Source organism: Rhinolophus ferrumequinum, chromosome X (assembly GCF_004115265.2).
Source record: "Rhinolophus ferrumequinum isolate MPI-CBG mRhiFer1 chromosome X, mRhiFer1_v1.p, whole genome shotgun sequence".
Lineage (NCBI taxonomy): Eukaryota > Metazoa > Chordata > Mammalia > Chiroptera > Rhinolophidae > Rhinolophus > Rhinolophus ferrumequinum.
Genome location: NC_046284.1, coordinates 85,208,186 through 85,231,902, shown reverse-complemented (window position 1 = coordinate 85,231,902; position 23,717 = coordinate 85,208,186). Strand labels below are relative to the sequence as shown.

Sequence of the window (23,717 nt, the reverse complement as noted above, 5' to 3'; positions counted from 1 at the left end):
CAGACCTGATGTTGACCCCTTCACACAGCCCTGCTTTAAGCTTACCAAGACAATGCTTCATTTAAAATTCACCTAAATTCCACTCTTTCCTATAATGACTCCTTTTCTTTGGTGAGATGTCCCTCCCACGGTTTCTCTGGTGTGGGGTCTCCCTCATTGAAATGGGTTTAAAAGCCTGACTTTTCATATTACGGATTTGTCTTTGGTGGCCTTACACTGACTGGGCATTTTGTATCCTTGACCACTTAGCTTGTCCAAAGTAGGCATTCAAAATTGCTCGCTACAGTAGACTCTGAATTAGAGTAATGGGGTTCTAGTTAGATTATTTGGATTGATTATATGGATTCCAGTCTCAGTTCTACCAATAACTAATTATTAGCAGGGTCATCTTAAGTAAGTCAATGCTTCCCATTGGCCTGTTTTCTGTAAAATGAAGGGATGTTTCTTCCAATACCAAGGCAAGGGCTTTGGCGTCACGTAGACCCAGGTTGAAATTCCAGTTCTACCACTTATAAGACCTGTGGTTTTTGCTTTTCTGAGCCTCCGTTTTAATTTTAATTATTAAAATGGATATAATACTGAAAACTGCCGTGTAGATTTTCCAGTATTGCAATGAGGATCGAGTTGGTTGTTACAAGCATCACTATATTTGATCACTATTCTTACTGCTACTCTGTGAACTAGGACAAGTTAATCTTTCTGTGCTTTTTCCCCTTATGAATAAAAGTGGAGAAATAATAGTACGTACCCCAATGGGGTTATTGTGGGCATTAAATGAGATGAAAAAAGTAAAGGGCTTGGAACAGCGTTTCGCATATAATTATAAGCTGAAAATACGTGACCTAATAATAATTGGTATTCGATTTTTACTACTAATTACTGTGGGCCAGGAACTCAGGGTGACAATTTCATTCTAAAGACAAAACCATAAAAGTGCACCGCAGGCTCGAAACAGTAAAACATAATGCAGTACTTTTTTCTTTCAAAAGCAATTGACACGCCCAGTACTGGCTTAGGACCCGCCCAAGCTTCATTAAATATGGCAGCTGGCAGGGCCGGCCTACTGCGACTGCGCACGCGGAAACCCCTCCCAGCGCTTCGTTCTCGGTTGCTGTCAAGGCCCCGCCGCCTCCCCGGCTGGCTTTACCCGGTCTCCACTCGGCCGAGGTGCGGGGAGAGGGCCAGCAGGGGCGCGCACGCGCAGACGTCAGCTGTGCTCGGCCGATACTTGGCGAGGAGCCTGTCACATGAGCCGCGCGCCCGCTCCGCTCCCCCTCCTCCCCGCCAGGCTGTGAATGAAGCTCTGCCGGCTACGTGGGGCGCTAGCTCTACTTGGTGTTCTGGACGCCAGAGCCGACTGTGCGCTCGGCCCGCCGAGTGCGGGCTCCGCCGCGCCTGACCTCGGCGACAGGTAAAGACAGATGGGCTGTCCCTTCCCCAACAGGTCCTCCGCGGGCCGCTGGCCCCCGGCCCACCCCTGGAGCACCCCCTGGGCGCAGCGACACCGGGAAGCGCTCCCTCGCTGGCTCGGCCCCCCGCAGATGGGGGTTCCCCGTGCCTGGCCGCCTCCGCCTGGCACTCGAAGGAGTTAGACCGGCTAGTTCTAGCCAGTGCAGGGCGGCATCTTCTCGGGAGCCCAGCCCTAGTGTCCCAGCAAGGGTCCCTGCGCTGTCCCAGCGAAGTTTTCTCGCGGAGCGGCGCCAAGCCTGCCTCGCTTTTGAATGGGGGAGGTTAGCTGCAGTCGTCCCCTTTCCAGGACTGGGGCAGGGTGGCTTTGCCTGGTAAAACTCTGTCAAGGCCCCGTTCTTCTCCCTCCTCCTCTGGACTCACAGGTTGGTGTGGATCTTAGCGAAGTGGAGTCCATACTCTCCGAAAAGTAGTTGCTGAGTTTTCCTTGTCCCACTTAACGTGTGGGTGGCCGGTTCTCTCCAGACTGTACGGGCTTGCGCCTGAGTGCCTTCACCCCCAAGCGCTTTCCCTTCACACTGATGCGCGTTTACCTTTATGTATTTCAGAGCAAATCAGTTTCCTGGACTGCCAAGTGAAGTTGTGCGTGTGCCCGTGTGATAACGTCAGTGTAAGCTACCTCAAATAAGCCAGGGAAATCCAGAAGTGTGGAGCATAAGAAGCCAGTAAGAATCTGCTTTACATAAACTTCATGCATTTATTAGCAGTTACCCAGTTGGATTTCAGAGATGTTAGAGTTCGCCTGATCCCACTAGGCGCAGATCAGTACTATTTAACTGCACGCAAAATAAGAGGAAGGAAAAAAAAGAAAGAAAGCAAACCCCCAAACACTGTCCCAGGTTCCAGATAAGTCATCGGAACGCTTTTTCTTGGTGAATCTATCCTGGGACTTTGTGAGTTCCTAGTTTTCTTGGACTTCGTGAACCTTTTCTTATCCAAAGCTTTGTCTTTTCTCTATTGATGTTTTGGGGACTAGTGTACACATTCACACTTTTGTCTTAAAAAAAAAATCATTAAAGAAGGCCAAAATGATGACTCTCAAGTTTGTGTTAGTCTTCAGTACGTGCACGCTAGCACTTTCACTTCAGGGTGGTGTTACTTCTACAGAAGCTATGGAAATAGCAATCTACTTTGATGTACACCAGGTCAAAAAGGTGAGGACATCTTCTTAGAAAAAGCAGATTGGCTCGTATGCTAATTAAGGAAGACCAGTTTATTAATTAGGAACTTGTTTAGATGGACAAAGGATTTAATATATTAAACCTCTGAAACAAAGTAGTCAGACCTTTTATTTTTTTTCTCCCATTTCTAGCGTCTGCCTTTTATATCCTTGCGAATAGTATTGTCCTAAGACTGATTTTGACATTTTTAAAATAGGAATGAGCTGAATTAATTTGGCTTTACTTAAATTAGTATTTTATTTTTACATTTTTATTTTTCTTTGGTTCTTCCCCCCCCACCCCCCGATTGTAAAAGCGATATATGCTCCCCATAAGACATGAGTGAAGTGTGGGAAAGTACAATGAAGCGGACAGGAAGAACCACGACACAGAGGGCATCACTCTTAACTTTTTATTATACTTCCCTTCTTTTCTTTTCCTATACAAGATCTCTTTTAAAACTTTAAATAGTCACAAAATTTGCTGTCCTTTCTACTATTTTTTAATGTAAAGTTGGGTGTTTGGAGGTTTAGGAAGGGCATTGGATATCATGCTGCTCTTCACTCCCCAAAACATGGAACATCAAGATAGGAAGGATGCTTAACGGTCATTGGTCATCTCATCCAACCACCCATCCTTTGAGATTCCCAAACCCACTTACTGAAGATCCAGTGATTCATGCACAATTGAACAGCAGCACTCAGTGGCAATATTAACTGACTCTAGATCTTCCCATGCTTTCTTCAGCGATCCCTTTCTGCTTAGGGGGAACTTGGCACTGCCTGTGTCTGTATATCTTTGAAAGAGAGGTTCAGGGAGGGACAGGACATAATTTTCAAGGATTTGAAATGTTGTGTGTGTGAGTGTGTGTGTGTGTGTTGTTGTTGTTGTTTTTTGTCACTTAGGTATTCATTTTTTCTGTTTATATTTTCAGGTTCGGGGCTTGAGTCTCTGGCAGAAAGTAAGACCACACAGTTTCTGTTCCATCTACATCCCATTCAAGCCTCCCTACAAAACTGGGGGGCTCTGGGAAACTCTGAGCCTGTAACCCCAACGTGGAAGAGGGTAGGATCAACATGGCCATGTGGCAGGGTAAGAAATTAGCACTCATTCCTCTAACTGGTTTTTCCTCCATCTCTATCCTCCATCCCTACCTACCCACCCACCCCCCACCACCATGGCAGGCAGCCAGCTGTTTCTTTAATTTAACCCTCTGTCTTCATAAGGACAAAGCATATTAGTTTAAAAGAAGTCGCTGCTACTTAGAAGTTCAAATTATTTTGAAGTGGGAGTAGGAGGGTGGTGGGGGAAGTAGCAGGAAAATGTAGAGCCAGAAGCATTTTCAAAGAACTCTCTTTGTTTGAATGTGTGCTTGTGGGGGTTACATGTGAGGAAACGGGGGACATTTTTTTCATATTTGTGTGTTTCATTTGTTTCTGGCAAATTTCTGTCATAAGGTTCTCAAATGTGGGGGAGAGAGATGTCAACACCTCACTGGCTTCATCTTCCTAGTAAAGACTTTAAACCATATTTAATGTTACAATGTTTGTATTTGGTGATAGAAGGAAAATGCCTGTTTTAATATTACGAACTACTGGAAAGTAAAGCTCAGTGATATCTTACCTGATGTCTTACATCTCTTGTGAACCTGCAAATTCCTACCATGCACAGTTATTTTTTTCTGGGGCGGGGGGAGGGTTGAGGATTGGCCCTTTGGGAGAGTATTGGAATCTCCAGGGGTATGTGGGATTTTTATGTTTATCAAAAGGGAGTGTGGGTTTAAGAAATGATAGACAAATACTACCGAAATTCATCTATGACCCACAAAAGGTTAAGGATGGTGTAGAATGAAGAGCTCAGATGTCTATAAATATTCAACAGGTAAGTTTGTTGGTGGTCTAACGTGTCTTTTAAAACTGTCTCCTGTTGGTTATGGCTTCAAGTATGTAGTCACACAAATATAACAACTATTTTTGATGTACGAGGATTGTCAAGTTAAAGATATTTGTTAAACTGGGATTCAGCCTGTATGCCCACTTTGACTCACACGATGGGTATTTATCAGGAGCAGTTTGAATATTCTTGTTTAAATCCTGAGACATTCCTTCATTCAACAAACAGAATACAGAGATGAAAAAGACATGCAACGCTGGACGGTTCCTTGTCTTAAGGGAAAGACAGACAAATAAACAAATAATTGTGTCAGGTTGAATAAGTGTTAGAATAGGGAGAGGTGCAAAATGCGATGGAAGCCCAGAGGAAAGCATAATGAACCCTGAATTTTGAGCCAGTCTAAAAAAAATGAGTGGGAGTTTGCCAGATGGGCAAATGAGAGAATTGCATTCTGGGCAGACAGAGAAGCACTGTTTGGGAACTTCCAACTTGCTCTGTTTGCTTCGTGGGGCACAACCTCAGATGAAGCAGGGAAGGTAATCAGAGGCCAGATAATAAAGAGCCTTGTATGTTCTAGGAAGGATTTTACACTTTATCCTGAAGACAAAGATTCTAAACAGGGAAGTCACATAATCAGATTTTGTTTTATAAAGATGACTTTGGCAGCATTGTTGAAGTGGGTTTAGAGCTGGAGAGAATGGAAGCAAGAGCCATTTGGGAAGTTTTGGGTATAGTGATTTAGGGAAGAAATGGTGAAGGTCTGAACAGAATGGGATGAATTCTAGAAATGTTCTGTGACTGGATGTGGGAGGAACCGAGCCTGGGTTGACAGCCAGCTTGGGTGCTTGGGGCCAGTGGTGCCATTCACTGAGATAGGGAATATGGGAGGTGGAGAGAAGGGCATGGAGATGGTGGGAAGTTAGGGTACTGAGTTTGGTTTGGCCTGTCTTGTTTGAGACACTTGTGGGCTGTCAGGTTATTGTTTAAAAGCCAGTTCTGAAAGTATGGAACTGGAGTTTGTGCAGGTGGGGATCTAAAGTTTTGTTTCTAACGATGCATAAAGAGCTGGTGTGTTTTCTCTGTGTTTAATGAGTGTCATTAGTAGTTAATGCTTTATTTGTTTTATAATACAAACATTTTCATGGGTAACACTTCTTAATAAAAAGGTCATTATTTTCTTAATAAAACATTTTGCTATCTCAGGCCCTGAAATCTGATCTGCTTAAAATTACATTGTAGTAAAACCTAATTTTTCTGGCATTAGGAAAGAAGGGAGTACTCCACAGGAGTAACTGCAGCTCATTTCTGTTGTTGTGCAACCTCTGAAGTGACCAGCAGAATACAGTGATAGTCTGGGTGGCAATGTAGTATAGTAGTTAAAAGCATGGGTCTGGGTTCAACACAGTTGGTTCCATCATTTGGTAACTGTGAGACCTTGGGCAAGTCCCTTAACCTCTCGGTATCTCAGTTTTCTCCTTTGTAAAATGGGGATAATAATAGAACGTATGTTACATGATTGTCGTGAAGATTAATTAAGTTAATATATGCAAAGCACTTGGAACATAGTATGTGTGCCATTATTATTAGTAGTAAGATGTTTAGAATATTGTGGATCATGAAATTTAGCAATAGCTGTTGTTTCTACTATACTTCTTCTATTACTACTGTTATTGATACTATTATTTTGTTGTAGCTTGAGGTGGGACTGGGACTGTGTTCTTTGGAGGGAATTGCATGTTGTCCTTGGATGTCCTGCCCTTTGGTAGTCTGTTTGGGACTTTAGGTAGAAGTTTAGAGCTGAAGAGAGCCTTAGAAAACATGTAGCCCAACCCCTAGAGGTTAAGTGACACTCCCATAGTCAAACAGGTTGCTGGTAGTGACAGGACTAAAACTCAGGTCTCCTGACTCCCTGTTCCAATTTTCTTTCCATGGGCTCATGGAAGAGGGTATGTGTGAGCCTTTCAGCTCAAGGAAGCTCTGAGTCAGTCTCTGGAGCTCGCTGAGGAACTCTAAGAACTAGAGGAAGCCAAGTCTCCTTAGTCTCTCAGGTCAATACTGTCTAATTCCTCCATGGAGAATTGGCTCAAAACTCCCATACCTGTTAAACATGAACAACATGCTTATTTTGACTTCATTTGATGGAGCCCTCTAATCCATTTCCTGGCCACTTTAAACAGAGTATACTGGGCATAATTTAACATTTTTGATAACTAAGGGTCATTATTAATAATACCAGTTTTATTAGTCTAATGGTCAAAACAATTTCGGATGGGATGAAGTTGGAGATTTGTGTTGTCAGGTGTTATTTATTCAGTTAACATGTATGAAGCACTAGTTGTGCACCAGGCACTATGCTGGGCCTTAGAGAGGTAATAGTAAAAACAGGTATGGTCTCTGCTCTTGTGGAGCTTACCAAATAAGATAAAGGTAGCATTTCAAGTTCATGAGATTATTTAGTGCTTAACAAATGTACTGAAATAATTTGGAAAAATGACAGTAGTGTAAATTTAGAAGGATTAAAATGGTTTCTTAATAAAGAAGGGGGTGCTCAGGTCTCATCCTTGCAAATTGTGATTCAGTCTTAAGACCTGAGCATTTAAAGAAGCTCTGTAAGAAATTCTGGTGTGTAATCCTGTTTGGGAACTGCTGTATTAAAGAATGAAAAGATTTTTTTTTTTAAACAGAGAAATGGTAAAGGAACTCAAAAAATATAGGAGACTATCTAATCTTGGGGTAGGGAAGATATTTATATGCATAATATCTAAGGTAGAATAATGAAGAAAAAGAATATAATCAACTATATGAAAATTTTAAATTTCTGCACAAAACCATAAGTAAAGTTAATGAGAAAACTAAAAACAATTGCAACAAGAGTCATTATCCTTAATACGTAAAGTCCTATAGAGCAGTAAGAAAAATACAAGTATTTTACTGGAAAAATGGGCAAAGGATGGGAATAGGAAAATATATAAAGGAAGAAACTTAAATCACCAGTAAACATGAAAAAAAATTCTTAGTAGTAAATAAAGGGGAATTAAAATGGCATACCATTTTCTCCACTAAAATTTGCAAAGATTAAAAAGGAATGACAAAGGAAAATCCAAGATGGCAGAGTAGATAAACACTGTGCCTGCGTCCTTTCGTAAATACATTAAAATTACAACTAAATTACAGAACAGTCAACCTGAAGGACCATCTGAAGTCTAGCTGAACAGAAGTTTTATGACTAAGGATATAAAGAAGCCACATCGAGACTAAAAAAAAAAAAAAAGAAAGAAATGGCAAAACTCAGTGTTGGCAAGGACACTCACACACACTTCTGATGGGAATATCAATTTGGCATTATTTATGAAAACCTTTTGACCTGGCAATTCCTTTTCTTGGAATTTATCCTAAGGAAGTAAATGTGCACAAAGGTGTATCAATAAGGATATTGATCGCAACATTTTCTATAGTGGGAAAATTGATAGCACTTGGCATTCTGATACATTGATACCATGGAACACTATAGTTACTAAAATGATGATGCAGAATTGTATTTATTAACATAGAAATGGGTTCATGATAGATGTTAAATGGTGGGGTGAGGGAAGCAGATCTCAGAGCAGCTCTTTTATCTCTATTGATAAAATAGTTAAAAGTGTGGACTCTGGGCTTAGCATTAGATTCAAATCCCACCTTTATCAGCTGCCTGATGTTGGGAAGTTACTTACTTCAGTGTTCCTCAACTTCTACATCAGTAAAAGAAGCACAAAATAGCAGCAAACATAATACTTCCCCATTTGTACACCCATGAGGATCCCCTGTGGGTCTCGTAAACCCTCCCAAGCTCAAGCCTCACCCAGCACGATGAAATCTGAATCTCTGGGGATGGGATGCAGCACTCAGGATTTTGGAAGTCCCCCAGGTGACTACAATGTATAGACAAGTTTGGGAACAGCTGAGTGAACACATGGAGGTGGCTGGGAGGATTAAATGAGAAAATCACAGTGCCTGACATGTGGTAAGTACTCAGTATATGGTAACTGTTATGAGTAACTTACTGTTTATAGTACGATCCATTTCAACATGTGTGCTTGTGTCCATGGGTGTGTAATATAAATTCCGAAGGGATATACACAAAAGTGTTAAAAAAAATTACAGTTAACTTTATTTTTGCTTATTTGTATCTTCCAATTTTTCTGTAAGTAGCATGGATTCCTTGTTAATTTTAAAAAGGATAGTCTCTGAAGGAAATACCAGATATATGTGCACAGCTTTATATAATAAGGTATGTAGTAGAGTGAAAGACTGAAGACACCGTTTACATAGTAGGGGAGTGTAAGTAAATTGTGGTAGGTCTACAGAGTAAAATATCTGCCCATTAAAATCAAGAGTAATGCTGAGGAAAATTTTCATGGTATAATGGAAAGGCATGGGATTATCCCATTTCTGGCTTTTTAATTTAAGTGTGGGTTTATGTGTATCTCTGCGTGTTTCATGTTATATGCACACCTATGAATATGATGATCAATACAGAATAGAAGGAAATGAGCCAAAGTTGTTAAAGTGGCTACCTCTAGGTAGTAGGATGCATTTATTTTTCTTTTTTGTTACTTTTATTTTCCAAATTTTATACAGTGAATATGTATTACTTTTATAATCAGAAAACAAGTGATTTGAAAATGAGATATAAAATAACAGTGCGTCCCGCAAGGAGTGGATTGCGTGGGCTTCTGGACAGCTGCTTCAGTCATTCCGTATCCCCTTTACCTCCAAACTGAAAAAAAGAAAAGAATGAAACCAAGTCCCCGAGGGTTTGGTTAGAGCAGTTTTTTTGTTATTAATACTTACTGAACTACTCTTGTAATTTTTGGCCATCTTTCCTGTTGACTCCAAAAAGTTTTTTGGGAGTGAGAGTGGGGACAGGGAGATGGTACAAAAATGGGGAAATCACACTTAATTTAGTGGGAATTATGTAATAAAGCGAGGTGACAAAATATGTCAGGGTAAGCATAAAAATAAAGCACAGAAAAGTTGTAATAAAATAGATAGTTGAAATGGCAAACTGTTCTGTTGGCTTCAGATCCGGAGGAACCATGTTTCAACCTTGCAGTTGGTTTTTTGTTGTTTGTTTGTTTAGCACATCACAGTGTATCTGTAAACACTGCTGATTGAGCTAACACATGGGGCCTAGGGGAGCATCACAGAGCAGTCAGTGAATTGATGACAGGCCCTCAATATGAAATCTGGATAGCTGTGTGGTTTGATAGGTGGACCACCATCACCTAGGAAAAGCCATCTGCTCCTGCCTATTGACCAAAACGGTAGTGTCTGTGTGACTCTCAGAAGTCATGTTAGAGAAGGAGTAAGAAAACAGAGTCCCTCCTCCCCTTTTCTTTTTCCTCTGTGGCCCAGTGTCTCACCTACAGCAGGTACAGAAATGAGTTCTTTGTTTCTCTGCACTATTGCCCTTTTATAGCTCCTCAGCGGGGCAGACAGGTGGGGGATGGATTATGATGAGAAGCATTGAGTAGGGGGTAAACCAAAACAATCTTTCAGATAACTTTTCTCTCAGAGCCAGCTACTCCTTCCCAAGCATATGGTTGTGGAAGGAGTATGGGCCTTGGAATCTGATACACCTGGATCTGAATCCAGCTCTGCCAGTTGGTAGCCAAGTTACCTAAACTCCCAAAGTCTCGATTGTCTCATCTGGGGTCAAGTGTAGTCTCTGGAGACAGACTCCTTGGGTTTGTAGCCTGGCTTGATCATTGCTAGCTGTGGGCAAGGTATTTCATCTCTTTGTGCCTCACCCTCTTCATCTATAAAATGGAGTTAATAATGATAATACCTACTCATAGGATTATTGGGGGATAAAGTGAGTTAATATGCACATATACATCCTTGGAACACTGCCTGGCGCTTGTTAAGCTCTCACAGATGTTGACTTTTATATCATAATATGCAAAAGGATATGACACTATTTTACCTCCCGCAGTTGTAGATGAGAATGAGAATCACCAAAATGCCTGGCCTGTCTTAGCTGCTCTGACTGTATAATAACTGCAGCAGCAGCAGAAAAAAAAATGATATGCTCTTAAAGGGATGTTTTTAAGCTGGAAAGGGTCTTTTGAGGTGATGTAGTGCAAATGTCTCATCTTGCAAAGGAGGAAACTGAGGCCCGGTGAAATTCCTTCTGGGTCATACAGCTGTCAAATGACGCATAGAGCTAGGACTCGCCCCTGGGCTCCTGATAATCGATGCTGCCAGTCTGTCTGCCTGTGTAGCCCTACTCGTTACCTTGCCTAACCTAGGGTTGGCTGTTTTACAGTTTTTGGCTAAATGTTAGTCTTTCCCTACTATGCTTTATTGCTACTTGGACATGTTCAGGGTTTTTTGTTTGTTTGTTTTGTTTTGTTTTGTTTTATAAAGAATTGTCTTGTCATTGAGGCTTCCAGGGTGTGGTTTTTCTTCCCGTCACTCTGTTAGCATTTTTTGAAATAAACTATACGTTCTTATGTTTTAACCAAAATTATGATTCAGAGCTTCCTGTTTCTGTAAGGCAGTTCTGTGTGTGGTAGGACGGGAGGAGGGTTGACTAGAAAGTTTCACTACAGGTGGCAACATATGCCAGATTCTTCTTATTCTTCCTACTTTCTGTTAACACACAGGTATTTATAGACCTGTGGTCATACCAAAGAAGCTGTTGAGGAGTTATTAGGATGAGGTAACCCCATGAGTAATGGCATATTTTGAAGTTTTTCAACCTAATACCATTCAGGCATTAGGTAGCACTTTATTGTATTTATTGAAGATTTCTCCCCTGACTACTTACATGAAGAGCAACACAGAAATTGCAACATAGAGCAGTTAGAAATAAATCCAGGACAGAGCCCATCCAGTGGAGATGAACTGGGTATCACCAGGTGTATGAAATACTCTGGGCACTGAATTTTTCTTGTCTTCTGGGCCCACACAAAAAGATAAGCACAAGCCGCTATGGAAGGCAGTGTGGAGGTTCCTCAAAAAATTACGAATAGAATTACCTTATGACCCAGCAATCTCTCTCCTGGGTATCTACCCAAAAAATCTGAAAACATCTACACATAAAGACACGTGTGCTCCAATGTTCATTGCAGCTTTGTCTACGGTGGCCAAGACATGGAAACAATCAAAATGTCCTTCAATAGATGAATGGATAAAGAAGTTGTGGTATATATACACAATGGAATACTATTCAGCGATAAGAAAAGATGAAATAGGACCATTTGTGACAACATGGATGGATCTTGAGAGTATAATGCTAAGCGAAATAAGTCAGACAGAAAGAGCAGAGAACCATATGATTTCACTGATATGTGGTATATAAACCAAAAACAACAAAAGATTAAGACAAACAAATGAGAAACAAGAACTCATAGACACAGACAATAGTTTAGTGGTTACCAGAGGGTAAGGGGGATGGGGGGTGGGGGGTGGGAGATGAGGGTAAGGGGGATCAAATATATGGTGATGGAAGGAGAACTGACTCTGGGTGGTGAACACACAATGGGATTTATAGATGATGTAATATAGAATTGTATACCTGAAATCTATGTAACTTTACTAACAATTGTCACCCCAATAAACTTTAATTAAAAAAAAAAAGATAAGCACACTAAATTACGTTGTTGACGTCTTCTGGCCAAAAAAATGTTCAGACCTAGAGAAACCCCCTGGCCCTGTTCGTACTGTCTTCTCTCTGGTGTTTCCACTGCCCTCCCTTGGCCTGGCCTGACCTGTGGCCACTTGTGACGCAACACTGAATATTCTCAGGTTGAAATCATGATCTTGAGAGTAGTGAGAGGCAGATGGGCAAAGGAATTGCCACCATCCAAATTCGCAACTCTGCCAAGGCTTTCTTTCCCTTGGGTTCTACTGGTAATAAACAAGAATACTAGATGCCTCTTCCTCTTACCGTCTCTATGTTAAATAATCATACCACCATCCACTCAGACATCAAAGCCGAAAGTCTGTGAGGCACCCCAGTCCTTGCTCTTCCCCATGTGCAGTCCACCCCTGGTGGCCTAGATCATTTCAGTCGGTCGCATTCCTGGCAAATGTCTGCTTACCTTTTGGCCATCAGCTCAAGAGTTGTCTCTTCTCTGTGGTTTTTCCCAAAACCTTGCCCATCCGCTGGTAAAATTTGCCTTTCCCTTCTTTTTGTGTCTCCCCAATGTATTGTATACCCCTCGAAGGCATTGGATGTATTTGTTCAGTACTTCTGTTTTTGTGTCTGCTGTGTGCCAGGCACTGCATTGGGTAAGTGCTGGGGTTATAGCAGTGACCACAAAAACCATGATTCTTGTCCACCTAGGCCTTGCAGTCATGTGTGGGAGTTGGAATGCAAACAGGTAAATACACAAATATTTCATTATGAAGTGTTGTGAGTGCTACCGTGTTTCCCCAAAAATAAGACCTAGCCAGACAATCAGCTCTAATGCATCTTTTGGAGCAAAAATTAATATAAGATCCAGTCTTATATTATATTACCATGTTTCCCCGAAAATAAGACCTAGCCAGACAATCAGCTCTAAAGCGTCTTTTGGAGCAAAAATTAATATAAGACCGGGTATAATATAATATAAATAATAAAGACCGGGTCTTAATTTTTGCTCCAAAAGATGCATTAGAGCTGATGGTCCGGCTAGGTCTTATTTTCGGGGAAACATGGTATGAAGTAAAGTCCTGTGAAAATGAATAATAAATGTGACATAATTTATTGGGCAGAAAGGTCTGGGAGGAAGTGACAAGTTCAACTGAGACTGTAAAATGAGTAGGAGCTAATCCAGGCAAAGAGTTAGGGGGGAGAGCATCTCAGGCATAGGAAATGAAGTGGAAATCCCTGAGGTGGAAAGAGTCTGGATTCTTCCCCAGCACGGTCCTGTGTAGCTGGGCCATAGTGAATGAGGTATACAGGGGCCACGGGATGAAATTGGAGGGGTGGGCAGGTCACTGGGTTTGTAGGCCATGTTACTAAGTATCCTAAGTACAATGTGAAGGCTTTGTGGATAGATTGGATAGGGCAGAGTGCCAATGATTGAGAGGGGAGTGTCTTTTTTGTCTTCACATGCCACCTACCTAGCAGAGAGTACCTAGCACATCCTGTGTGCGAATTGGGTCTTCAATAAATGATAATTGCCTTGCCTTCCTACCAGAATTGCCATGGGATTTCAATGAGGTCAAGTATGCTAAGGTGCTTCGCAAAATATCGAATGTTAAACAAGTGTTATTTAGATGTGATTCACTAGATTCTATGCAGTGATGCTTACAGATGTTCACTGTCACTGAAAAACAGAAACTGAATTCTGTTTAACTAGCAAAATCTCTTAGTCAGATCATCCCATGCCATGAATATGCAGATGTATTGAGTTCTTACATATTCAAAGTTGTCTCCATTGCCAATGCCTTTATCTAATTACGACTGAGTGGAAACCACCTTACATTAAACCATTCTGTAGCACTCCTGGTTAGAGACCTTCAATTCACTCCACAAAATTTCTGAACCTAAGGAATTCCTTATTCAAGAGCTGGATTAATTCTGAGGAATAGCACCCTCTGAATTTGCATTTGGATGGGGGCAAGGTGAAGCACAGCAAGGTGTGGCTGCCACCACCTGTGGCACTTGGTTTTATACACTGTGTTAGAAGATCTAACAAAATCCTCAGTGAGCTGCTTTTTTTATGTTAAAATACCTAGCTCTCTATTTGAGCTGCAGGACTGTTAGGCGATTGATTTAAAAGCCTCCTCTGTGAGGTGTTTGTGGGAGTATAAATTGTTAGAGCCCCTTTGGAGGGCAGCTTGGAAGTCCTTATCAAAACGTAAGCTCTGTATATCTTTTGTTCTAGTGACTCTAGTCTGAAAAGGAACTGCACTTGTTAAAGGATGTTAGTTGCTTTCGACGTTGCCATTTTTTCACTATCGACAGTCTTGATGTCCATCATGAGAGACTAGTTGTATTAATAATGGTGTATACACACGATGGAATACTGTGCATTTCACTCAAAGGAGTGAGGTAGATCTATATACAATGACAGGGAATACTATCCACAGTACATTTTAAGTGGGCAAAAAGGTGCAGAAGGGTATCGTATGATGCCATTTATATAAGAAAGAAGGGGGGAGGTAGAGGATAGATAGATATGAGTTTGTATATAAGTATACTTATATATGTATAGACATTTTCTGGAATGATGTACAAGAAACAGTTATTATTACTTTGGAAATTAGGGGTGGCAGGGCTAAGGGTTCTTCATTGTCACTTGCTACCTTTCTATACTGCTTGACTTGTTTACAACAAGCTATAATGCCTTTAAATAATAGCATTTAAGTAAAACCCATACCACACTTGATTCTTTTCTTGACACTATTATACTAAGAAATAAAAGGTGCAATAGTGATTGAGGTAAGAGGTGAGGTCTGAAGTACAGGAGGCAGAGTCTGGGCAAATCAAGGACCTCTGAAATCTACCAGGGAATCATCATGGCAGGGGTGGGGGTGGGGGTGGGGAGGGGCGGGGGAGGAGCTGTGGCTTTGTTAAAGCTTCACTCTGAGAAAGTAAGTGAGATAAAATTAGGTAAAAATCTTGCTTTTATTAGGTTTTGGGGGGTATGAAGCAATTTTAATTTTGTTATTAGTTTTGATCTGTGAATATTTTAATACCTAAGTAGCATAGCAGTTGTATTCTAGGCCACAGTTAATTATCTCCATGTCTGGATAAATTGTTGTTCTTGCTTAACTTGTTTAAATATTGCGAGTGAATGGCAGACTACAATTTCTTGAGCTTTTTGCTTAAGGACCTGAGGAGAACTGCAGGTATGATCTTATGTTTGAAGTCGGGAAGATATAAGTAGCCTGATATTTACATTAACATGTTGTGATTAAATTAAATCCCGAAATGCTTCAAGATCGTTTTAGCCCACCTTCCCCTCCCTTCCCCCCAAAAGAAGGCTTTTGCCTGAGATACAAGAAGTAAAAGGAATGTCCAGCTAAATGTCCTATTGATTTGGTTAATGAATAGTTCCTTCACTCAGTTGTGTGTGTTTAGAGACTAGAGTCACTAGCCTGTCTTAACTGACCCTGCTTCTCTAGTATTTGAAATTTTAACCAGGAGATGGATGGTAGAAAACAATGGATTAAGAAGCAAGACAGGTTTTACTCTTGGATATATAATTATATGCATAAGGTATATAATTGGGCAGGTGGCAGAGACTAGCATGGTGGGAACAATTGTGAGAAAGGAGAAAGGCTAAGTAATTTCAGGGTGTAGATTGGTATAAAAAGACTGGAATCATAGAGTGCAACCTTTGAGAGATTTTTCTGGTTATGGAAATCAGAGCACAAGGAGCTACCTGGAATATGGTTTGAGGTTGAACCCAAACCTGAACCTAGAAGTTATGCTTAGAGAACCAGACAGGAGGATTCTCATCTTTGCTGGTGATCATAGAAGCTGTTAGAAATGGCTCTAGCTTGGCCTAGGTATAAAGGAGGGAGGAACTGGGACAAGAAACCATACATCCTAGAAAGACGGACAGAGAAGACCCAAGCCATGAGTGGGCTGGACTTTGTATCTACTGAGAGCCGGGACTTGGCTGCCTGTGTAGAGGATGTTACTGAAAGCTTCACTCCATAGTAAAGCATTCAGATTTGACTGAGGTCGAGGAAGGGAACAGATACTTGGATACTTAGTGTGTGCCTTTTCCCAAGTGCTTTACATGGATTCTGAGCTAGTACCTGATAGAGACATAATTAGGAATGGCAGAGTCTGGCTCTAGAACCTGTGCTCATAGTTATTCTGTATTCGTAGGACCATCACTCCAAGAATCCCTCGTCCACCACCAGCCCAAAACAATCAGGGCGGAAGCCAGCTGAAAGAAGGAAGCTTTCTATTAGAGTACCCTTGTTGTGGTACCAGTGAGCGAGTGAAATGATCTCAAGGGAGTAAGAAAGCAGAAGTAAGAAAGTAAGGAAGTAAGAAAGCAGTTGAATAAACAGCGGATGGATAAGTGAAATACAATTCTGTGGCCAAAGTTCTGGATTCTTTCTATATTGAAGAACATAATTTAGTGAGTACCTTCTGTGTAGAAGACACTGCTAGGTGTCACATGTGAGACTAAGAGGAATCAGAAGCAGATACTGTCCTTCCCACAGCTAGTCTCTGAGGGAGTTAAAATATGTGCACAAATAACCATGACTCAAACTAATGCTAGATACACATTAGAAGAGGGGTTTAGAATCCCCTAGGAGACAGAGCAAAGTGAGGTGGTGGCCGCTGAGGCAGACCACTCAGGTACCGTGTTTCCCCCCAAATAAGACCAGGTCCTATATTAATTTTTGCTCCAAAAGACACATTAGGGCTTATGTTCAGGGGATGTCATCCTGAAAAATCATGCTACGGATTATTTTCCGGTTAGGTCTTATTGTGGGGGGAACATGGTAGACCACAAAGGTAAGGTGGTGGCCTCTCAGGGAGCATGGGGTGAGTTTTTCTATAGTTGTTGATGTTGGTGATAGGATTTCAGGCAGCAAAGTACAGGGTCCATTTGGGGTAGTGAGGAAAGTATCATGCCAGGCCCGTTATATTTATTTGCATTGCCTCATTCAATCCTCCTAACAACCCTCTATTGACCAAGTGACTTATTGTGAAAACCAGGGAACTTTTGAGAGTGAAGTGGTGTGCTAATCAGAGGGTAGGCATAGACAGTGACTGACCCAGGAAAACCAGGACACATGAGGCAGGTGGTATTACCCTCATTCCACAAATGAGAAAAATGAGGCTCTCAGTCACCTAGCAAGGAAGTGGTAGAGCCAGGACTTGAATTCCGCTCTGGTTCCTAAGCTAAGAGATCCATACTTCATTCTGTAAGCAATGGGGGACAATTGAAGGGCTTTGAGCAGAGAATGTCATGGTTAGAGCTGTGTAAGACAGATGGGAAGGAGATACTGGAATTGGGGAGATTGCTGAGAGAGAGTCAGGTAGAACATCATGAGGGCCTGGATATAAGATATTGACTTTGGGGATTTAAAGCAAGGCCTCAGCATGAGAGACATCACAAAGGAAGAAATGGCAAAGCTTGACTATTGGTCAACTTCAGAGGGAGACAAAGATTAAAGGATGACTCAGGATTTCAAGTTGTTGTTATTATTATTGGTTGTCAAATGATCTTTAATTGAAATATTTTCCTTTGTAGTTCTTAACTAGCTGGGCCTTCCCCAGCTGTTGATGACTGTTGATGTCATCTGTGATGTCTTGAGGGTGGCGGTCCTCAACATTGCAGCCCCCAGACTGGGCTGTCCCCAAGATCTCTTTAATGGTTCTCTATTTAGAGAGTTCTGTAGCTAAAGATCGGTACCACATCTGTCTGGCAATGTTGACAGTCTTATCAAAAGTGGTATTTCCACTGTGCTTGATGCTTTTTCCTTCTTTCTGTCTCCTGGCGGTTCTTTGAGGGCTTTGATGATCAGGGCAGAAGGCACTACCTCAGTCTGGGCCTGTGTTCTGAACGGTCAGTTGCACTGTAGTCCTCAGACCCTTCCAATCACTGGTTGCTTTGGCGTTGTCATAACCGACCTTTTTTGGAGACAGACCCAGGGGGCCGATTTTGGGGGCCCGGGCAGATGTGGCACTGACTTCCCCACTGGTGCGCCTCAGGTATACAACTTTGATCTCGTTGGGGTTGAACCTCAGCAGCATGGTGGACGTGGCCGGTGTGGGATAAACCTGAATTCGGGACGACTGAAGAAAGTTGTAGCTGGGCCTCCAAGCTGAAATCCCAAAGCTCAAATTATTTTAGTGAAAACATTGTTAACCAAAAGTAGCCATTGCCACCTAGAAAGGTAATGTGAGTTTTTATTAGCATTCTAGACTAAGAAATTCCGCTTCTCAGTGCAGTTGACTTACTGACTTGTAATCATGAACAAATTATTTAACCCTCCTTTGCCCATATTTACTTAGCTGTAAAATGTAATATTATCTGTCACTAAACAACCCCTGAAATAGCTCAGCTTGCCTGAATTTTTTTAACCTCCACATTTTCTAAATTTGAGTGCTTGTGCTCAGCAATGTGAAATTGAATTCCAGTGATGAGTACACTCACTTTTATGTTGTCAAAACAATAATCATAATATTGATAATGATGTGTTGTCTCCTTTTTTTGAACTCCTGCTTCTGTTATCACCTTTAACTAATTGCCAGATTAATTCTAATAACATCTTTTCTATTGTCTTAAACTGCTTTAAGTTCTTTATTATGGTTTAAATTTTTAATTATTTTTATTAGCTCCCTGGATAGAGTGGAAAACACATGTGTCCCTCTGTTCTTCATACTGCCTTAAATCGAGGCACCCAGGAAATACTGATTGATTTGATTTGACCAGTATAATGGCACAATAGGACTGCTTCTCCTTTTGCTTTGTACATTATACTTTATTAATATGGTCTCAAGTGGTAGTATTAGCTTTTTGGTAGCTACATCTTACTGTGAGGTCATAATGAGCCCAAGGCCTACTCTTTCTCCAAGTATGTCTCTATGTCTCTCTTTTTATCTTTTATTTTTATTTTTTTAGAGAAATCTTTCTGGTCTAGCTTTTACTTAAATCTTAACGTAGTTAAATTTTTATTTCTTGTTCATCTTGTTAGTTTTAGCATTATCATACCTATTTCATAAACATCTTTAAGTAATTAATAAAATGTTGCTTGGTATATTAGTTTTCTATTGCAGCATAATAAATTACCACAAACATAGTGGTTCAAAGCAGTACCCATTCATTATCTCACAGTTTCCATGGGGCATGAGTCTGTCATAGCTTAGCTGGGTCATTTGCTGGGTCTCTCAGGCTACAATCAAGCTGTTGACTGGGATCGCAATTTCATCTGGGGTTTGGGGTCTTCCAAGCATACATGGCTGTTGGCAGAATTTAGTTCATTGTGTTTGTAGGATTGAGTCCCTCAGATCCTAGGGTCCACCTGTCGTTCCCTCCCACAGGGCCCTGTCCATAGGCACTTCACAGTGTCGTAACTTGCTTCTTCAAGGCCAGCAAGAGATGAAGCCTCTATGTCATGCTAGCAAAAAGGAATCCCATTTGTGTGTGGGAGAGAGAGAGAGAGAGAGAGAGAGAGAGAGAGAGAGAGAGAGAGAGAGAGAATATTAGCCTAATCATGGCAGCCACCTTTGCTGTATTCTGTTGGCTAGAAGCTAGTCACAGATCCCACCCGCACTCAAGGCAAGGGGATTATATAAGGCCGTGAACACCAGGAGGTAGCATTATTGGGGATCAACTACAAGTGTCTGCCAACTTGGCATAGAGCTGAACGAGGCTAACTGGAGACTTTGCTACTTACCATTAATCCATTAATGGACACTCATTGGGTAAGGCTGCTCTGACAGCTGTGACTAACTTTACTGTCATGTAGCAAATGTTTTTCATCTCGCTTACAAAGCTGTAATGAGGGATGATGTTCAATGATTTGCCTAAAATCATTCATCATGTGGTACCTTTCACTGAGACAGAGAGCACTGGACTAGGAGTAGAATTGTGGAGATGGAGATAGCAGTTTGTATGCTCATAGATATCTAAGTAGAGATTCATCTCCCCAGGATCTGGGGCTTAGGAGAGGGTTTGGGCTGGAATAGAGATTTGGGGATCTTCCAGGTGGAGATGGTAAATAGAGCCTAGGGTATGTGTATAGTTTGAGAGAGGAAAGGTGTCACGGGTAGAGTTCTAGGGGAAACCCAGGTACTTTCTCTAAGTGATTCCCCTGACCTCCTAATCGAAAACCACAACGAAAAAGGTATCCAGCTCCAGGGGAAAAGTCCTATTATTTTTATTTGCTTCTACCTTCAGTCCCATCTCTTCTGTCTGTTCCAGGTACTACTTATCCGATTACCCCACTTTTCTTCTGGTATCTTCCTTTCCACTGGATCCATTCACTCGACTCTCCATTAACATGTTGTAATCTCCCTTTGCTGTGCTGTCTAGCTGCCAATCCCTATCTAGCCAGCCACTTAACCTTCTGGGCCTCAGTTTTCTCAAAGGTTGAGATGCATAATATAGGGAGAAGGTCATGACTTTTAAGAAGCCTCTTTCCGATCTAAATTCTGTTCTGCCATCTTATTTCTCTCCCCTTTTCCCTTTTTGGTTCTGTTGACAGTTCAGTTCCTTTTTGAAACTTCCTTCCCTTGGCCACAGAGTTGTTATACTCTCGTTATTCTCTTTCTGCCCGCCTCTCCCACTGCTGCTGCTTCACTTTTGCTTCCCTCGGCTCTCCTTAATTATCCATATTTGGGAGTGTTGAGTTCTTTGACTTTTCTCTCTTTATACACTGTCCCTCTGAGATTTCATCTTCTCTCCTGGCTTTACGTGTGCTGGTTTTTAATTATAGAAGTAGCACATGATGACATGTTCATCTTTAAAAATATAGAAGCATCTTGAGTAAAAAGTGAAAGTGCCCCTTCAACCTCCTCCTTAGAAGTAACCACCGTTATCATATTGGTGTCCTGTCTTCCATATGTTGAGCTCCAAGCCCATAAATTTAGCTCTAAACTCTAGTTTTTCATCCATAAGTGCAATCAGGATACCCTTACTCGAATGTTCCACTATCAGCATGTCAAATTCTCTAGCTGAATGACTTTGTGGGCATGTGGTTGATGTGATTCTTTCTGTGGTTGTTTCTGTTCTGTGATTTGTTCATGTCTAATATGTATTTCTTTTTGTGTCCCCATAGCATTAAAGAGTAGGTATTCCTGTATGTTTGTTTGATCCTATTATTTTATGGCTGGTAAGCTCTTGTTAGTACTCCTTCCCAATTTGCTTATATGCACAGACCCAAGGAAATAGAATATCCCTCGGTCAAAATTTTAGATGAAAAGGTGAGTGACTGGTTGTCATTGGGAAACAGAAATATGAGCAGTTGGGTGAGTAAGAGGAAGCATGGGACTTGATGGAGGAGAATAAATGTGGATAGTATAGTGGAAACTTTGATCAGTAAATTAAAGCCAAAGTGCTAACATTAAAGAAATATATAATGGGCTCTGAAACTTAAATATCTTAATCTAAAATATTAGCTACCGAAATCGCTATTTGTGTGAAAACATTGTTTGGACTCTGAAAAAGATATATGCATAAGCTCTGCAATGTAATGGGTCATTTTACAAAAGTATTTTCTACTATATGCGTATTTTCCCCCTTTTTCTGCCCCCCCCCACTCTGGTTCAAGCCATTGTTTCTCAGTCTAGTTGTGTAGGACACAGCTCCCTGGCCCGTGGTGGTACTGAGCCTTGCGCTTCCCCTGGCTGAGGCAGTCGGTCGCCAGTTGTCTGTTGGCCACTCACAGCAGCTCACGGCAGCTCTTGCCAGCTGTCGGCCGCTCTCAATGGCTGCCAGCCACTCATGTTGGCCACTGGCCGCTCCTGGCAGCGCACAGTAGCCCACGGCAGCACACAGCAGCCGGTGGCAGCACACGCCTACCTCCCGCTGCTCACCGCAGCCCAGCTCCAGGGAGAGCTGTTGTTCACAATCTTAGCTGTAGAGGGTGCACCTCACTGGCCCATGTGGGAATCAAACCGGCGACCTCACCGTTAGGAGCACAGTGCTGCAACCACCTGAGCCACTGGGCCAGCCCATATATGGGTATTAATTGCAAATTAACTGTAAAGGTTATGCCTTTTGAGAACCCAGATTGTCAATGGAAATTGATCACTCCATGTTGTATTAATGAGGCTGTGTCATAAGCAGTGACACTAAAAAATTGCAGGTCTCTATATGAGCTTAATTCCAAAGGAATTTAGGGTAGCTTTGGTTGAGAATCCATAGTTGTGGTTCTCAACTGGGGGCCATTTTTCTCGTCTGGGGACATTGGGCAGTGCCCAGCGGACTTTTTGGTTGTCGCAACTATAGAGGGATATTACTGTCATCCAGTAGCTAGAAATCAGGGAAGCTGATAGGTATCCTATATTGCCCAGACCAGCCCCCCACAACAAAGAATTATCTGACCCAAGACATCAGCTGTGCTGAAGCTGAGAAACCCTACTCCAGGAAATTTGGGGTTGGGGAGAGATCCAGGGAGGTGTTCATTGATGCCCCTTTTTCTTTATGCTGATGCCCTGTAATTCTTAATCTTGGAAGATATGATGATTGTTTGGATTTCAGTGATAGCAGCATAAATATTAGATAGATGAACCGTGTATGCTTTTCTAGGTATTCTACTTACTTGGGAAATTAATTATTCTAACTATTAAAGGAAATTATCCCCAAACTTTGTCAATACTCATTTTTTTTCAAGGGGAACTTATTGCCAGAACACTTAAAGAGAGATAAACAAGGATGCTAAGACCTGGTGTTATTTTATCTTGAATTGTTGCTGTGGTGTACTACATTTTAATTCTCAGTCCTAAAAACTGCAGGCTACCCACCTGGTATTAAACTGAGATAGAGCTCAGGAGTTTAAGTGGGTTGCCCATAGGGTTTCCAGGCGGGAATTCCTGCCTGTTCTCAGGAATTTTTTTCGCTTTCCCATTCCCAAATCCCGAGATATAAACTGAGAATCCATAGTTGTGGTTCTCAACTGGGGGCCATTTTTCTCGTCTGGGGACATTGGACATTTCTCGTCTGGGACATTGAATTGTTTCCACAAAGTGACGGCCGTTCAAGGAGCTGATTTTCCCGATTTTTCTACCAACTTTTCTCAGGATTTGGGAACGGAAAAACGAAAAAAATTCCTGAGAACGGGTGGGAATTCCTGCCTAGAAACCCTAGTTGCCCAAGGCCATGTAGTGATTTAATCATAGATCCTGGGCCACAAATCGGGTTTCTTGATTCCTAGGCCATTCATTGTTCCTTCAGTTTTGCCATCGCTTCTGTATCACTGCTTCGCTGCTTTGAGTCTTCTGAAATGCACAATCAAGTATGTCAAAGATTGGATGGTCTTATGTGCTGGGCATTTTGCAAATTTATGCAAGACTATTCAATCTCACTAGCTATCTAAAAAAAGCAACAAAAATAACCAAAAATAATGCAGTTAAAATTAAGGAGTTATACCTTTTCACCTATTAACCATGGATGCAATATTACAGCAAATGGGGGACAGAGCTTAAAGAAAGTGGTAGGATGAAAGGACTGTTATATAACACAGCTGGATGACATTTCTCTAAGCTACCATTTTGAAGAATGTTGCCTTTTGGAC

General features: G+C 41.6%; 1 protein-coding gene across 1 annotated transcript in view; it reads left to right on the top strand.

The window, feature by feature from the left end:
* The first annotated feature begins 1,141 nt into the window (after positions 1 to 1,141).
* CLCN5 (chloride voltage-gated channel 5) overlaps positions 1,142 to 23,717 on the top strand; it is a 156,545-nt gene continuing 133,969 nt past the window's right edge. Inside the window, exons 1-3 of the mRNA XM_033109254.1 lie at positions 1,142 to 1,411; positions 2,016 to 2,132; positions 3,562 to 3,719. Of these exons, the coding sequence (XP_032965145.1) occupies positions 3,704 to 3,719 (16 nt within the window). The 5' untranslated portion in view covers positions 1,142 to 1,411; positions 2,016 to 2,132; positions 3,562 to 3,703. The remainder of the gene's footprint in view (positions 1,412 to 2,015; positions 2,133 to 3,561; positions 3,720 to 23,717) is intronic.